Genomic DNA, 18,554 nt, shown 5'->3' with positions numbered 1-18,554 from the left:
ATTGGTATGGCCCAGATCTGGCCCACACAATGTGCTTACACATGGCCCACATACCACAAAGAATGACGGCCCTTTGGTGGCCCAGATCTGGTTTGCCAGATGTGGCCCACACATGGGCCAGTTGCAGACACACTGTTGGCCCTGTGCTGGCCCAGAACAGTTTCAGCTCTGGCCCCAGATGTCAGCCTAATGTGTACCTTAATCAAGCCATGTAATAACAACATCCGCCGGAACATAATAGTGCAAAAGTAATATGACGAAACTCTGTATGGACTGATTCTTATATAGTGCTTTTCTACTCGTCCAGATTACTCAAAGTGCTCTATACAACATGCCACATTCATACACTTCCTCGAAATTGAGCGCTTCTTAACTACAGGCACACACATTCTCACTCTTGACATGCAGACTAGAGGAGCCAGGGATCGAACCACTAACCTTCCAATTAGTAGGTGACCTGCTGTACCTCCTGAGCTACAGCCACCCACTGGCAAAGATGAGTAAACCGTCACTAGGTAGTGGATAAAGTGTACACTCACAAACCTGTCAAACCTGCATTTGAACCGTTGGCTACCATAGCAGTATAGTATTGCAACATGGCACTTGGGTCTTCTAACTAAAATAGGAAAATAGGAACATAAATAGTGCCATCATTGCCAGACCTGGCCAACATCTGGTTGACATACACTCTGTCATGACACCAGTTAGTCAGAAGTGCCAGCTTGATGCCAGATCTGGGCCAGACCTGTTTTCTATTAGCCTGGGCCACATAAACCAAACCACAATCGGGCCAGATATGGCATGCCATCACATAGACAGTGCCATCTATGGCAGGCCTGGCCCATATCTGGATGACATACCACTTACCACACCAGAAGACAGCCAGCAGTGCCGACTTGATACCAGATCTAGGCTAGACCAGCTTGCTATGTGGGTAGGGGTTACATCTTCCTCAATAACCCTGTGCTTATATGGGGTCCCCCAGGGGTCCATTCTTGGCCCAGTCCTTTTTCATACTCATACAGGAAACAGAGGTCATTGTGTTTTAACCTTTACAACATTGTCCCTATAAGGAATTATAAAAACCATTTGCGAGGAACCTGGAATTGATTTTTAACAATAATCTAACTTGTGACAAATAGATTAACACAGTCATTAAAACTAGATTCTTCCATCTATGATACTAGCAAAAGTGAAGCAATTTCTCTGATTTGGAGACGTTAAGAGAGCGATCCAGCTTCGCTATTATAATAATCATTATTCAGGTGTCAATTTGTCAGTGCTTAGCCGACTGCAGTTAGTCCAAAACGCTGCAGCACGGTTATAAACTGCCACAAGCAAGCAAGACTACATATCTCCCATATTCAAGCCCCAACTGGTCATGGCAGACGGCTGCTGCTCTCTGAGCTCAGTTCTGCTGGACGTTCCTTCCTGTTAAAAGGGGAGTTTTTCCTTCCCACTGGTGCCAAGTGCTTGCTCACAGGGAGTTCTCTGATTGTTGGGGGGGGGGTTGTATTATTGTAGGGTGTTTCTATTTGTTTCCTATGCAAATAAAAATTAATTGAACTAAAATGAATTAAATATTTGCATTTCAAGTTCTTTTAACTGTGTTGTGTTTACGCGGGTTTAGTCACTTTATATTTCCTTTCTTAAACCCTGACATTTTAACAGCATTTGGCCACACTTGTGCTTTAAGCTTAATTGTAACATCATTATGGAAAGGCGCTGCTAATGCGGGTGTAATGTTTGTTAAGCGCACCACCTTAAACGTTTGTGTTACTATACACACACCATACAAACAGAGAATGGGAATGCATACATCCATTGCAAAATTTTGAATACTAATGTTAAAAAGAATAATTTGGAAGATGCCAGTGCAGCTACCCATATTTTTTCATTTTGTTTTTATTGTTATTACTTCCTTTTTGTTCAGTCAGAACTACAAATATGAATGTTGTGAGATTGGGAAAAAAAATCACTATATACACTAGAGTTCATATTTTGGAGCTAATGAATGTCACAAAACGCTAGTTAATGTTTTAGATACTTTAGTCAGTCTGAAAAAACATTTCATCTGTAACCCAGCATAGCTGTCGACATTCTCTTCAAGAAGAGCTGAAGGCATTAGCGAGCGCTATCATCATTACTACCTCATGATATTATGGACCACTGCATTAAGAGATTCTCATTAGGCCCTTGATAGCTGCAGCCATATTGCATCCTGTAAAAAAAAAATGTACATACACTAGAAGTTGATGTCTAAAGAGTGTGATGGAAATGTTCCTTACTGTAGTATGACTTGTAAACTAGCACTTCTTTAAAATTGATCAGCGCCAGTTAAAAGCTCATTAACAACTGATATGCATTCACAGCAAAGGCTGAGGTATACAATTAAGTAAAATAGATGATGGTTGGGTAGAAGAACCTTTACAGTCTGGGTAATTTCATTTCTCTAACTTTCAGTATCCTGGTCAGATCTCCCAATGGCCCTTAGAAATGGATGCATGACTTAGACCTTTTTTGACTAAGTACTAATTTTTAGTTGGTGAATTTAATTAGATGAATTGCACCTTTAACTCTTGAAATCATAAAGAGAGATGGCATGGTGTAAGTCTATCACAAGTGTAAAGTTCTTTTTTTAATGTTGTCAGAAACACACAAAACAGTCTCTATGTGATAACATATCTAATTTGTCTTGATCTCACAATAAATGTGTTAAATGTGCTGTCATTATTACCATCTGGTCCCATTCTTCCCAATAAATCTTACACTGTTGAAAAGTCTGATTATTTCCACTTAAATAGTGCCATGTTTGTGAGGACAATTTGTGGGTTGAGCAGCAGAGTTGAGTATGTGAGTTGCTCTAATGAAAAAGTTGCCAAATCTTCTCTGTGGCTATGTTCAGTCTGTTCTGGATTGTCTGGGTAAAGAGCTGTCGGCCAAATCATCCTCCACACCTTGACTGTAAATCTGTAGAAGACTGCGGTTCCTAAATGTGGACAGGATGAGGAAACACAGTCTTCTTGGGACAGCCTATATCTGATATCAACTGTTATATGGAACTAGTGCTCGCTCCAAATAATGCTGCATCTTGGTTTTACAGAGCATCATCTTAAAGTTGCTCTATGCCACAGGCCCTATTCAGATCAGTCAAACTTGGCATGCTTGGAGCAGACACCAGCTGACCACTATCAGGCAGCAATCAGGCTCCTAATTGTCACCATCTTGGGTACCAGGAGTTCAAAACAAGAGTCAATAGGAGATAACTCATCTGAATTTCAGGATTGGGACCACACCTTCATACCCTTCCGGTTCTCTATATATTACGCCACCCTCCCTCCTCTTTTTCAGTTCATTCACTACTCATTAGTACATGCGGATCTACCCAGCCTGGGAGCCACCGCCACTGAAGCCTTCCTCTACCCACAGCCTCAATTCATGTTCAAGCCATCTGCCATTAACTACTAGAAATGCTGTCAAACCTAAAATGAGGATGTAGTCCCAGCTAGTGAATAGCAGAAGCTGTTTGACGTTGACAGAGAAGACCTGGCAAGTTGGCAACTCTGCTGCTCAACCCGCAAATTAATTTTCAAATCCGGCACCATGTAAGGGGAAATACACAGGCTTTCCAACAGTATAAGATTCATTGCATCGATTAGACAAGCATTGTTACAACAACAAAAGGATCGACCGAAAACAAATGTCCTCACTTTTTGTGCTAAGATTAGTCACAGTAAACACCCAGGCTCACAGTTATTCATAAAATCACAACTGCAAATAGTGATTGAGAATTTATGAACAATGTTTTGAACTTTACCGAAGACATCAACAGTTCACACGTCATGACCCATCCTTTCTATGTGTTGGAAAAAATTAATAATTATGTTGAAAAATGAACATTGTCAAGGTGCACGTATTGATCCTGCTGCTGCAGGAAACCCTACAAAGCTGCAGGAGTAAATAAAACATGTAAAAGCAACAACTTCAGCTCCTGCTAAAGTTTGTCAAACCCAGATTTGTGGCAGGAACCTCACAGCGACTGGTCTGTGTGTGCACGTTCTGAAAGCAGGTAGCAGGGCAGGCACAAATCACAGGCACACAATCAACATATACAAAAATGTATCTGTTGTTTTGCTTATATTAAACACTGTGGTTGTGCTTTATTTCAAATAGACATTCATCATTGCGACTGACATGACTGATGATCATGTGCTTGTTTTGGTGTTCCCTCAACCCGCCCTATGAATAGCAAGTATGCTACATTATAATGATGCATTTGTACATTCAGAAATAGCTATCTTGTCACTTCTGAAAAGTTTCTATACAGTATTGATACAGTGGTAATAGTAGAAGTTTGAATGAGGTCTGACAGTGACATTAGCTCAGGGCTACAGCAGCCAAATCCCTGAAAGGTTAAACATTGCAAGAAAAGAAAAAGAGCAAAATTACCCTAGGGCTAACTTTGCCTCAGGGCAGTCATGCTAATATTGAAGTGTCATGTGCCACGTTCTGTAGACTTGAAGTTAACAGAGAACAAAAGTGTGACAATCTGCATCCATCAGACTCAAACTAGTGCAAACTTTCAGTCCCACTGCAGGGTGTGGTGTGTCCTATAATGCACGTTTAACCCCTTTTTCTTCTACTAAGGAAGCTCACATTGTTTGACCGGGGTTGAAAAAGGTTCTAAAATGTGAATAAGAGAGCTGAAAACTCAGCTTAAATCTTATTATAAAATGCACACAAGTGCACACTGGACTTGGCTTTGTCAGCACTGTACCCATCCCTAATGCCACTGGGGTAACTTCAAGGCAATCAGCTGTGATTATGAAGGATGGTTGGTATGACCCTGAAAATGTTTTATACTTAGTCTGTTTTGAATACAAATATTCTGAAAACTCTCCACAACAACCTGCAAATGGACAGACAGATAAATGCAGACTCACGCTTGTGGTTGTTCTTGCGTTGGAAGGGTAGCGTGTGTCGCTCTGAGTCTTCTTCACCCTCCTCATCTGCCAGGTGTGTGTGAGTGTAGTGGTAACTCAGCCCTGGGCGGTTCTTATAGCGCTTCCCGCAGACTGGAACACACACGCAGTGTATAATATTAGATTTATCTACGTTTGCAAGAAGAAACGAGAAAGGAGAAACTTAAATGAATCCATAGAAAATGTGACGCTCACTGTCACAGACATAAGGCTTGTCTCTGTCTTCAATGGCAGGCAGCTCTTGTCTCTTTCTCATGCCCCCAACACCATAGGCCTGCAGAGAGCACACACACACACAGACACACACACACTTGTAAAAATACATGTAATATAATCATAAAAGTTTGAACTTCCACGCTTATTATGTACTAAGTTTTGTACACTCATACACAATAAAGACAGCATAGCAGCACACTCCTCACTCACTGTTTCACAATACACACACACACACACACACACACACACACACACACACACACACACGTTTGCATTCTAATCATCTGCTCTCAGTGTAAAGCTCCACTTCCAGCAGGAGGGGGCTGATGACACCTAGCAGGGGAGCAACAGTTCCAATTAGCAACCCTGGTGTATGTGTAAGCGTGTGTGTGTGTGTGTGTGTGTGTGTGAGAGAGAGAGAGAGAGAGAGAGAGAGAGTTTGTGTGTGGTGACTTTCAGAATGCATTGCTAACACTTGATTATCTTCCCATAGGATCCCCAAAAAGAGTGTGGGGGGAAAAAAAGACCTGTCTGATCTAATCAAAGATGTTATAAAAGAGGTCTTCCCAGCATGATTTTAATCACTGTATCTGTTTGCATTTATTTGCAATAACTTCTAGTTTTGTGTAATGACACTTCACTTCAAAGTCTGGTACACAGAAAAAGCACGAAAAGATTTCTAACTTATATTTTACATTTATGTGAAGTTTCCAGTAATCATTCCTTATACACTGTCACGTCTCCAGCACTGCGTGCCTTTATGTCTTACAGACAGGACACAGATTCGGAGCTGATAACTCTGAGCTCAGACTAGGTCATTTGTTTTTTCCTGATTCTGCTCTTCCACATTAACAAGTAAGTAATTTACTGTGGAAAAGACTGAAATGTCCCTGTTTCCTTACTCGTGCTTTGGTACGGTTCTTGCGCTTCGGAACATCTTCATCCATGTCATCCGCCTCCAGCTCATGAGGGAAATCCCCAACAAGCAGCTTCTGTTGGTGAGATATAGAAACAGAAAGGGAGAGATGGACTGTCATACAGGTTAGTTTCCTTTCCTTTTATCGCTTAAGTCATTTATTTTTCCTTTTACCCTGCATGAGCCCGTATGTTTAAATTAAATTGCGCACTTTCCTGCTGTTTTTAACTTGTTCGGATGATCCCAGCATGAAAGCACTATTAACACTGAACATAACCAATACTTTCACCGTTTTGCTGCAATAAAATATGACAACATTTGAATCACAATTTTCTCAATTAAACAGGTAGATCATGAAAATCTAATAAAACTGGGTAAATCATGGGATGAGGGGGGCATAACAGAATGAGTAAAGGCAGGCAGAAGTGTCAGACATACTCTTCCTTTTGGGTCAGCCAACAAAAACATACTTCCACTTCCTATATTAAAACTTGATAGCTTCTTTTACCGAACTCCATTGTGTCCTAAATCCCCCAAAAAGGTTCACTTGAGTATGCATTACAGCCTATTCATTAGAAACTTCACAGGCTGTGCAGAGTCCGTTGTGATGAATAAACTGAAGACTATGTGTAAAATCAGTGGAGTGCCCCTCTTGGATGAGAGGCTTTTAGCGTTCTATTAGCAAGAGCTTTAGTAGGACTAAACATCTATTTTAACAAAGACACCAGCTTTGTTCAAATATATTCATGTGTGGAATATCACAGACACTGAGCTCAAATATTGTAGTAAGAAAAGTGTAAAAAGCTGATAGTTGAGTGTTTGATGGGACACACGGTATAACGCCTGCCTGCTGAAGAGCAGGAGTTGGGGGAAGCCCCGGATTAGAGGCCCTAAACACGACTCCAGCTCTCAAAGGGCCACTGTGAGCGCTATTCACTCAACTGCTGATTGATTAGCTGTCCGTGAGAGTTCAACAGCGGCAGCCTCGAGCTGGTGAAATACTCCAGACAGATGAGCATTAAGTTTTTGCACATAAGTTATGTTTCCTTTTAATGTAAAGAAGATAAAAAGAAAACAATTTTCAAAGTCTGTGAAACAACTGAGCGGGATCCCCGTAAAACAACAAGCCACAAGTGCAGTGATGGGAAACACGCACACGCTGTCAGGAGCCGCAGGAGCCCATGTCACCGCCAAAACGCACACTCCAAGAGAGAGAGAGAGAGACGTGCACACACAAAAAGGCATAGACAGACAAAGAAACGCAAACACAGATGGATAAAAAAAGACAGACAGCCTGACATGAGAAGAAAACAACAAGACGTGGAGAGCAACAAAGAACTACAGAGAGAGAAACGACCGAGGAAAGAGGAAGCAGCGTCTCACCTGACACTCGCTCATGGGCTCTTCTTCCTTGGTTTCTACCTTCTTGTCCAGGGTTTCCCCAGCAAGCAGCGACTCCAGCACGGGACCGTCTGGGATCCCCCCCTCCTTCTTTAAAGATGCCTCGTAGTCTGTGGAACGAGACGATTACAATCAGAAAGCAGCAGAGAGCACGACTTCACGCTGGCGTGCACAGCCGAGCTGACAGAGCCCCGAGGACACGACATTTGGCTTGTTCATGAAACTGCAGTGACTTTTAGCATCTCTACGGCACAGAGGCTGAAATGATCATGGCCATTTTAGCGTCATATGATTGTATAACACTTGTGGAAAATTGCTGTTTTTAAATTTCTCAAAGCATTAACCAATTGCTGTAAAATGTTGGTAAAATAAGAAAATAAGAAAAGTTACTTAAGCATGAGGTTAAAGTTTTCTACAAATATGATCACTCCACTGAAGTTAGTTATACAATAACATCCATAAAGTTTTCAAAGAAAAGAGATATTCTGTGTGACTCTGAATTTATAAGCAATGTCTACCACACCTAACATAGTTGAGATATTCTGCAGTTTCTTTCAAGAGTTTCTGTTCATCCCATTTCCTACTCACCTATCTTGAACTCGATCGGTACAAGCCGCGGGTCCTCCAAGATGTTTAGCCGTCTCTTCTTGCGCCAGCAGCGAGCGGGGTATGTGTACAACTGGCCCGGAGCGTGACCTGAAATACAGAGGAACACACATACTGGCATGATTGATACATTAATTAGTACATGAAGGAAAGTAGGTTATTAAATAATCATAATTCTGGCATGTCAAAGTCTGATGTGCTGGAATAAATTACCAAGTAACTAATTTTGGTGTTTTACATCATTAACTAGACAGCCCACATCCAGAGACTGTGAGCGACTGTAGACACAGCGGTGCTAAACGCTAACACATTTTATATTTTACAACATTTCGCAGTTATTTATTCAGGTTTGTTATTTTAGTTTATCTCGAGAGCTCGTGTGCAGAGCAGTGGCCCGACACAGATGGTGTTACAGAAAAGGTAGCATTGCATAAGAACTAAACATTTATTCTTATTCTTCTGCTTGAAATAGTAGTGAAATAGGCATTACACCCTTTAAGTAAAAGTCTTCATCCTTAAATAACAGTGTAAAAGTTTTACTTAAAGTATTAATTATGCAGTGTTCTGTGTATTCTGTGTATATAATATTTATATTACAGCTAATTACTTATATACTGCTGTGTCACTTTATCTATAATACATTTATTGGAAGATTTATTTTTATATTCGGCAAAATAAGACCTAAAATAAATTGTACGAGTTGCAACTTGCAAATACATAGTGAAGTAGAAGGAGAAAACAGTATAACAAATAAATAAAGAGCAAATACATTATATAACATAACTGTACTTCAGTACATTCATCACTGGTACTATCATTACTGGGTGTTGTGAGCCTTTAGCCCAAATGGCCTTGTTGAGGAAACTCTAGAGGGACCACTGGCCATTGGTGTTACCTACTGTTACCATCTTGTGACCACCAGTGACCCCTGTGAAAGTACCCCTGCATTTATGTGTCAACCTGATCTCGTAGTAATTCATCCGAAACTTGGTGTTCTTGGGAAACTGCTCTGAAACTGTTTTGAGGAGGGCTAGAGCAGCTCATCTCATGAGGTGGAGTAGGTCATCTAGTAATCCAAAGGTTAATGGTTCAATCCCTGGCTGCTCCAGTATAGTATACAGACAGATACTGAACCAAAGTTGCTTTCTGATCCATTCACCGGAGTGTGAATGTGAGACAGAAAGCACTTAGGCAAAAAAACATTTAAAAAAGTGCTTCTGTGACTGGGTGTGAATGGGTGCTTATAAAAAACGATATATGTACATGTGATATAACAAAAATATAATACTACAAAAGACCCTCAGCTAACTAACCTGGCCATGTCTTCAGAGCGGACAGGATAAAATCAGGAGAGGCCATAACTAGTGAAAGTGATGTACTTAGAGTGGAAACTTGCAAATGGTCAAATTAAAGCTGAAAATAAAAAAATCTCCTGTTTTCTTTTATGACCCAAGTTGTGCTTTCAGTAGTTAGATTACTTTTGACTGTTTTGTGTGTTTCTAAAGATGACATGAAACACTAATTTACACCATGGAGCCCTGCTCTCAAAAACCGGCATGGATGCAACTCTGTCTGTGAAGCTGGATTTAAGAAATAGGTGCTTAAAGTATTAAAAACATGTTTAGCGCCATCTTCTGTCAGTACGGAACGTGACGTCATGTGGTTGGTTGATGATAATAGACTTATATTAGCTTATGTTAGCTAGCTCAGTGTTTCCCAACCACTGTGCGCATAGGAGTGCCGTGAGAAATGATCAGGTGTCCCTTGGAAGAATATATGGTTTCACCTGATTGGTACGCTAAGCGACCAGCGTAACGGGCAAAACAATTACTACATTCTCTTCCACTAGAGGGCAGTACAACTTCTTGCTCCAATTAAATGGGTTGCCAACTGCCAATTAAACAGAAGAAGATGAAGAAGAAATTACATTGTCATGCGACAATGCAGGGTGTAACAGCAATAGATAAATATTTGAAAAGCAAAAGTAGTCAATCTGACCTGGGTCCTGGAGAAAAGTCCAACCCAGAGGAAGGTCCTAGCATGAGTAGTAGTCAGAAGAAAGCAAAAATGGTATATTGGGAACAAACTATAGCCGCTATAGCTGGTGCATGTTTTTTGTCAATATGTTTTTTGTGAAATTTTTTGTTTGGTGGTGTGCTGTGTGCTATGTGCCATGGCTCCAAAAGGTTGGGAAACACTGCTTTAATGTAAGGCTATTAACCACAACCAACCAACCACATGATGTCAGAAGATGGTGCTAAACATTTTTTTAAAACCTTAAGCACTTGTTTTTTTAAATCCAGCTTCACGGAGTTATATCTACAGTATATCAGTTTTGAGGAGGGCTCAGTGGTGTAAATTAGCCTTTATATGTTTAGTGTTTCATGTTGTCTTTAACTACTTGAACTACCACTAAACTACAAAAATGTAGCTTATTTAACTGTCATTCACCACTCTACAGCCCTGATGCCAGCTAATGTGGCCACAAATGTTGGTATGGGTATGTGACACTACAGGAAAAATCATATTGTGTCCTCTGTGCACCATTGGATGCTATAATAGTAGTTATTGGATCTCAGTGTGACGAAACCACTCCAAAGAAAAGTGTGATGGTGCTGTGTTGGGTTAATGTGCGTGTGTAAAATATCCAATGAACAATGAAGTTTTGTTTGGTGGTTTTAGAAAATGTGGCAATTTTGTTCAAAGTTATTTGGCCAGTAACAAAAAGTAGTGAAATTAAACAAAGAAAAACAACTTTAAATCTACAAACACGAAATAAAAATTAAAAATTATTTTAAAAATTCAATAAGTGAGTTCAATTCTAATTTGGGTTACACTGAAAATAAAGTTTTATCTGAAAGTGAAATTATACAAACCAAAATGGTTAATGCATCAGGCATTACACAAAACTACACGCACATAAGTGTGTTGTCTCTGGAATAGCTGGTGCCAGCGGCGTAACATCGCCTACAGGGCTGTCTGAGTCAGTGCCAAAATACACTGATGTTACAGAGAAGGAAAAAGCAATGAGGAAACACCCTTTGGGGGAAAAAAGTTGAGGTGTGAGAGGTAGGAGGCATGAAAAGGAAAGACAGAAACAAGCAGAGCAGAGGATGGAAGGAAGGAAGAAGCGTGATGAGCGACTGGAGAGAACAGTTCGTGTAGCACAACAGCTGGCATACACACACACCAACATAGGAGAAGAAGAGGAAGAACACTCTGATGGGTAAAAACACTAAAAAACACACACACATACACAAACCTGGTCCACGGTGGTTCTTCTCCATCCAGATGTAGCAGTTGCTCTGGGCCACCCCGGTCTGGGAGTCCAGGAAAGGGAGCCGCATGGAGCGCTCTGCACACAGACGGGCATTGTAGCTGCGACAGTGTTCGATGGCCTCCTTATAAAACTCCTCTCCAAGACTGAGTCAGAGCAAAGGGGAAGAACAAGGATGGAGGTTATAGGGAGGGGTTAAAGGTGAAGGACAAGAGGAGGTCCAGTGTGGCGTGTGAGTCAAAAGAGGAAGGCTTTAAGTAGAACAAGGAGCAACCTGAAGCTTGCACACACCCAAACCATCAAAAGGGGCAGTGGGTGAACAGTCATGGACAGCTACAGTCTTTGTGTGTGTGTGTGTGTGTGTGTGTGTGTGTGTGTGTGTGTGTGTGTGTGTGTGTGTGTGTGTGTGTGTGTGTGTGTGTGTGTGTGTAGGTAGGAGTGGAGATGCACAGTCCTAATAACCTGGGTCACAGCAGACAAGCTGGCGACCACTCACTGTTAACACCACACACCCATACACACAGACACACACATCCTGTACAGTAAGAGAGTATATAACACTTTATTCTCACTGCAAGAACAATGTATGCACAGTATTTTCCCACCTGTACAAGTGTGAGTTTGATTAACATGCAGTGGGATATTCTTCCCTTTGTCCCTCCCTCCACTCAACCTCACCACCCCACCCCTCTCCCACACCCCTTCGTACCTGTTCTTGATGACTGCACCTCCAGATTGCCTGCAGGGAGAAGAAGAAGAAGAAGAAGAAGAAGAAGGAGAAAAAAGTGAGTAGATGTGCGGTGAGTCATTCCTCCACCCCACCCTAATTTGCCCCCCCGTTCATTTGGCTTCTCATTCTTTCACAACTCGTTTCCCTCGCTCTGTCTCTCTCGCTCTCTCACTTGTTTCCAAGACTGTTTTTCTTTCCTATCTTTTTTTACTTGCGTGTTTAACTTTCCCACTCCCCCTGTTCTCCTGCTGTTCTTTTTTTTCTCCTCCCTTTGTGTTTTACGTTTTCATCTTTCTTTGCACTTCTCTCTCTCCTCTTTTTGTCTCTCTCTTGTTAATCACTCCTCTCTAGCGTCTTCCTGCTGAGCACAGACATCAAGGTCACTCTACTATACAGACGATAGATACACGACACACAAAACTGCGCGAGCGCGCGCACACGCATGCAGTCATCGAGGGCCAACAGCGAGCTCACAAAGACAGTGCAAGGTAGTGGCTGGTAGCGATTTCTTGACCTTTTTTTTTTCTTGTTTCTGTCCAACCACTGAAGGGGCGTGGCCTATTAACTGAACGATTAGATGTAGATTTGTGTGTTATTCGGTTGTATCTCCACAATGCAGTTTTCCTCCACTGATTTAGCATTGCCTTCTTTTACCACTGCCAGACTCATAAAGGCTTTTTAAAAAGAAAAATCATCAGAATTCATGGAGCAGAGCCAGAAATACTCTTTTTTTTAATTCCACATGTAATTCTGTCTTGTCACAACCTGGCACACACATTTTCCACAATGCAATTTGACCTTCGGCAGCTCACTTCAGACATTGTTATGCTAGTAATGGCTAATGCAGCCTTGAGGGTCTAGCCTGAAGTGGAGAGGAGGACCAGACCACAAGGAATAGTAAGTTCATTTCAACACCCACAACGTTTTTTTTTTATCACTTTCAGGTTTCTTTTAGTCTGCAGCCCCACCTGATGCTGACTCAAAGGAGTTGAGGGACTTGAGTCCCTTTGGAGATGCATAAGACTTTAAACGCCACACACACACATATTCCGCAAACACCTGTCAACAGACTTTGGTGTGTAAAGCTGATGAAGCTTCACTTTAAACAGGCAACACGCACCTTTCAACAATTCACTAAATTAAACAATGTCCTTCAGAAGAACTCACACAAACGTTTATGGAAATTTTGCAGCGTGGCATAAAAGGTCCACTTTTATCCTCTTTTTTTCCCCTTACTTTTAAGAGGTTGAAGAACCCCTCTCATCACTGGTTATAACAGTAAACACAAGGTGAAGCTCAGGGAACAATGATGGCCATGAAAAATATTATGTCGACTATGTTTTAGATGTGGAAAAATTGTGTTAAAGTTTGATATTTTGATAATCATCCATCCGGCTCAGCCTGCTCCATATTTGGACTTTGTTTGACATTTATCACAGCAGCCACATTATTTGAGGCTGGGACCTAAATAGAGCAGAAGCATTAGCTAATGGCATTAGCATCACCTATATTTACCTCCTGTTTATGTCAAAATCAATGCTTTAATAAAGGAGTATGTCTCATTACTTCCCCCTCTCATCCCACAGAAAATACTGTGGTCACTAGGGTGTGTCTGATAGCCCTGCGTTGGTGTTGTTCCTGGATCATCATAATTGATCTTGGTCCAGGGTCACGTAGGCATACCACAACTTTAACTGCATGGAAGGTTGTGGCATGGATAGACGTGTAGATAAAAGAGTTTCCGGTTAAAAATCTAAATCATTATATACCAGGTAGTCCAACTTCAGTGACCCTGCAAACGCCACTGCTGTTTAGTTTTCTGGCTTCATTTATGTTGGAAGTGGTAGCAGAGCTGTACGTTTTAATTAGTTTCAAAAATCTCTCAGTCAGAACATGGTATGAAATGTTTAGGTGTAAACTAGCGAGCTAACTTCCTGTTAACTTCTAACTCTGTTAAATTTAATAAATCCTGTTTTCATGGATGTAAAACTTAATTGTTACACCCGATAAAGCAGCAACGCTGATGACTTAATTAAAGATGAAAGAATTTAGACCGTTTTTAACTCTTAGTGTTGTTTGACTTTGGGACCTGACGCCGATGGAGTTTTGGACTCAGATTACTCTGCGAAGCCCCTCAGCCGTAATGCTCTGACAATCCATCAAGCAGTGCAGCTTACCAAAGTTGTACTAAAACCTTTTTTAACAGATTTCTGCACGCCAAAATCGGTTCAAGGTCAGTAAGCACAACCAGAATTCATACATAAGACACACTCTCGATTTTTGAGAAAATTAAAGGATTTTAAGTGCGCCTTATAGTGTGGAAAAGAAGAACAGAAGAAAAGAATATATCGTGATATATATCATTACCGCACATGCTTCAAATTATATCGCGATATAAATTTTAGGCCATATCACCCAGCCCTACTGTTAAATCATTTTAACAAACCTACTAACTGGCAGACAAAAAGTAAACCAGCTCACGGGAATAAAAAACTCACCAGCCTGGCTCATTAATAAAAAGCTGGATTAACGTCACACTACGCTACAGCTCAATATGGACGCACAAACAGAGCATATTACCCCAATCAACACAGAATGAAAGCAGAATTAGGTCTGAAAGACGAGGGAAAACCCTCTTGTGACAATGTCAAGTAGAATCAGCTGTCCTGTTTGGAAATAAGAACAAACTCAGCACTGCCATCGGACCCAGCAGATGCTTGTGATGACTGACAGCTTGTGTACTGAATCTTCAAAACCTCCTAAACCAGCTCTGCAACCATTCGGGCCAACATATGACATTTAAAGGATGCGACTGGGGCATCAATGCTGCGCTCATGTCTGTTTGCATGTCTTTGGAAAGGAGCTGCTGCTCCCCTTCTGCTGAGGAGAATACGCTCCTTTCAGCTCTGTCCCTTCAGGCGGCCATGCATATCTGACCATCAAAGTATTTCACGGCCGTGTAAAAGGTGCGTCAGCAGAACTTTTCCTCACCTTATTTCACTTTTTTTCTTTTAGAGCTGTGCCCATGCTCCTCCCTGCAGTTTACAATAAACAACTGGAAAAGAAAAAAACGAATTGCACTAGAGGCCTGTCCAGAAAATAACAGGTTAGATCCACAGAGCCACTCAGACACCACTCACTCATTAGGAGGTGCTACGGATAAAAGCAATACCTAAATGCCTGAATTTTAAATGGGCCGGGAGACGCTTGGCCAAAATAGAGAAATCCATTCCCTCAGAGACAAATATCCAGTACCTGCTGTTTGTATAAATAGTCATGAGGACGGAGAATAAACACTCACACTTGATGAGAGGCGCTCAAACGGGCGCATACGTTCACAGGCCTAGAAAGCCTTACACGGTGCTGTTTAAAATATTAACAAGAACATGGTGAATAAAAGACCCGGACTTCAAGGCTGTGCTAGTGACCAAACTGAAATACCAGAGAGACTGGGAGAGAGCGGAAAAAGAAAAATGTTAAATGTAAAACAGCTCCCCACATTCCTCCCCCTCCATTTTTCAAAACCTGCTCCCTTCGATCTCTCCATCACCTCCATCCCTCTCTCTCCTCTGCTGCCTTTAGAGGCGCCAGAATAAGTCGGTCCCTCCTCGATAATAAGTTGACAGCTGTAGAAAATGGCTTCTTTCAATTTGGGCGCTTGCAATCTCATTATATTGTGATAGGAGAGCCGCATGACTGTTTGCCAGTTTGAAGGCTCGTACAGCAGTAGAGCTGTACGAGGAGGAAGATACCCGCAGAGAAAGCTGGGAGACGCCACTTGAAGAAAGAGAGGACGCAGGGTGAGATGGGCTGAGGAGAGAGCAAGAGGCAGAAGAAAGTGACATCCGGGAAGAGATGGGGAATGAAAGTTTGGGAGAAAAAGAGCAGATCCCCACAGTAGCAGAGCGGGGGCAGGGGATGTGTGGAAAGCTTATTTCGGACACTTTTTTTTTTTAATTTTTGAGCTCTCACAAACATTTCTCTGGAGAGTAAAACCCCCAATTCAGCTGCAAATAGCAACGAGCGTTGGTCCGACATTCAACATCGATTTGAAAAGTAATAATCGCTGGTTCTTAGATTTGATTCAGAAATCACATTGAGTGGGTGGCAACAGCAGGAAAAAGTGTGATCACCAAATATTGCCTTAAATTCTGTCTGCCTTTGTGCTGGCCAGCTTGCTAAAAAGAATATTAAATCTGAATAGCAGTGAAATTGAAAAAGAAAAAAAGAGAAGCTGTTCTCAATTCACCAGAGGACACCCTGTGCTCCCTTGTGGATCTGCAGGTGCGACACAGTCGCCGCTTTAAAAGCCGCTCATGACAGACGCAACTGTTTGTTGTATTAAGTTGTAGCCAGGTGATTGTCAGCTTATCTTAGACTGAAAACAAGTAGCATGGCTCCATTGTAAAGGTATCAAGAGGGAAGGAGACATTTCCCAAAATGCTGAACTAGTTTTTTTAAAACGTCAATAAGGAAGAAAGCAGACCAGGGTGTCGCCTTTTAGTTTGTGGCCATATATTCTGGACAAACCACATTTAAATGGGCCATAGCTAAAAATTGTGAAACCATTACCCCTCTTTAGTGTCATCTGTCCACCGCCTTGTCCCTGACCACCTCCTCCAGCTCTACTCAGCCGAGACACATAGCCCAAGCCTCTGTCCCTGCTGGACATGCCAGAAACACCTCAAATAGGAGCTGTCCAGGAGGCATGCAAGTCAAATACCACAAGTGGCTCTTTTCGATGCGGAGGCACGGCAGTTCAATTCTGAGCCACTCAGCACTGAAATCAGAGATAGGATCATTGCTGAGGGAAACAGAGAGCCCCAAAACCTCTCGGAGGAAGCTCATTTCCTCTGCTCGGATCTGCGATCTCGTCCCAGAGTAATGTATTATTTGTTCTTAAATTATTTTATCATTTCATGATTTAACTGAACAAAAACAGACCATAAACGTTCCAAGATATCTTAAATAAAAATTAAGTGCAATTTCAACTCTGCGTCTATAGTATTCCACATTCCTTGTGTTTGCTGTCACTACATGTCTTCATATGTAGAATTCCTGTAACTGAACAACAATATTATTTTTATGTTTTTATCATTCAAGCAACTTCTAGAAATACTTTTAACATTGTCCTTTGAATTTTTGCTCCTGTGCAGTAAGGCTGGCCCCACCACACCAGACAAGTGGCAGGTATGACTTGGCTGCACATTTCACACTTTGCAAAGCCATGCAGTGGGACAAATGTGACCCTTTGGCAGGCCAGATCTGGGCCCCTCTCCCTATGTTTGACACCCCTACTCCACACAGATGTTTAGCACAGACAGGGAAACATCTGCACCTCTCTGGCTTGTGGCCACTGTGGTCCTATACCAGCCAAGCAGTTGGTGAAAACACAGACCACAGGGGAACACACAGAGAAACCAAACTGCCTATCATCAAACCACACAGCCGATTAAGAAAAGCCGAAACCTGATTCCACATCAGTGAACGCACACACACACACACAGACACACACAGACACATGAAGACAGGGGTTATGTGCCTCAATCAGCATGAAAACTAATTTTACAATTCCAATCGTTTTCATCTGTGATATTTTTCAACATGTATTTCTATTTCAGGTTTATTTCAGCTATATTTTACACTAATGGATGCAAACAGACTCGCAAGAGCAGGGAGAAATAGTAGCCGCTTTAGTAATGAACTGGCATGGAGCCAGCTCTCCAACAAACTGGAGCTGACTACCAAAAATGTCCATGCAGACATGACAGAAATGACAATCAAGCAGATCCGCACTATGCAAGGGCACAAAAACTGGAAAGGACACCTGTGCAAGGGTGCCTGCACACAGAAATACTTAAAGTAACACCACCAATGGCGCTATATGCATTTGTATGGGTAATATTTAGCCACAAAAACAAAGAGGAGGCATGCAGACGGAGGAGATGCTTGCATGCACAGGCAGTAATAATATGAACCTTTAGCCACACATACAAACACAGGCTCGAGATTAGATAAGAAAAGAGAATGAGAGTGCCTGGAGCATGCAGACTGTGTGTTTGTGAATGTGTGTGTGTATATGTGTGTATGAATCCTAAGCCCACACTGAGCTGTCTGCCTCAGCCTGCACTAAGCAAACAGCAGGGAGGGAGAGGCCTCCATGAAAACACTGAAGTAACTGGTATCACTGGGAGCACGCACACAAATAAACAGACTGGTGCAGCTGACAGGCAGTAGATACAGAAGCATCCTTAAAAAAAAGCACAGCCACCCCACCAGGACCACCCTGGGTAAGCCATTGTCTGACTCTCTCCGTGATCCCTCAAGTCCCATCCAGCAGAAGTCCACTTCAGCGCACACTGAGCCTCGGCCCAGGGTTGCACTGGCGCTCAAACGCACGTAGACTGCCGCCAGCATTTTTCTATT

At 42.0% G+C, this 18,554-nt stretch overlaps 1 protein-coding gene across 1 annotated transcript in view; it reads right to left on the bottom strand.

Moving 5' to 3' along the window:
* dpf1 (double PHD fingers 1) overlaps positions 1-18,554 on the bottom strand; it is a 53,893-nt gene that overhangs the window by 29,187 nt on the left and 6,152 nt on the right. Inside the window, exons 2-8 of the mRNA XM_085479289.1 lie at positions 12,108-12,137; positions 11,384-11,544; positions 8,104-8,211; positions 7,498-7,625; positions 6,101-6,190; positions 5,178-5,256; positions 4,944-5,075 (exon numbers count right to left, since the gene is read on the bottom strand). Coding sequence (XP_085335415.1) covers positions 4,944-5,075; positions 5,178-5,256; positions 6,101-6,190; positions 7,498-7,625; positions 8,104-8,211; positions 11,384-11,544; positions 12,108-12,137 — 728 coding nt within the window. The remainder of the gene's footprint in view (positions 1-4,943; positions 5,076-5,177; positions 5,257-6,100; positions 6,191-7,497; positions 7,626-8,103; positions 8,212-11,383; positions 11,545-12,107; positions 12,138-18,554) is intronic.

Source organism: Copadichromis virginalis, linkage group LG14 (genome assembly GCF_057382275.1).
Source record: "Copadichromis virginalis isolate Kocher_CV1m ecotype Utaka linkage group LG14, C_Virginalis_male_GT1.1, whole genome shotgun sequence".
NCBI classification, from domain to species: Eukaryota; Metazoa; Chordata; class Actinopteri; order Cichliformes; family Cichlidae; genus Copadichromis; species Copadichromis virginalis.
The sequence above is the reverse complement of the archived record's forward strand: the minus strand, read 5'-3'. Positions and strand labels throughout refer to the sequence as shown.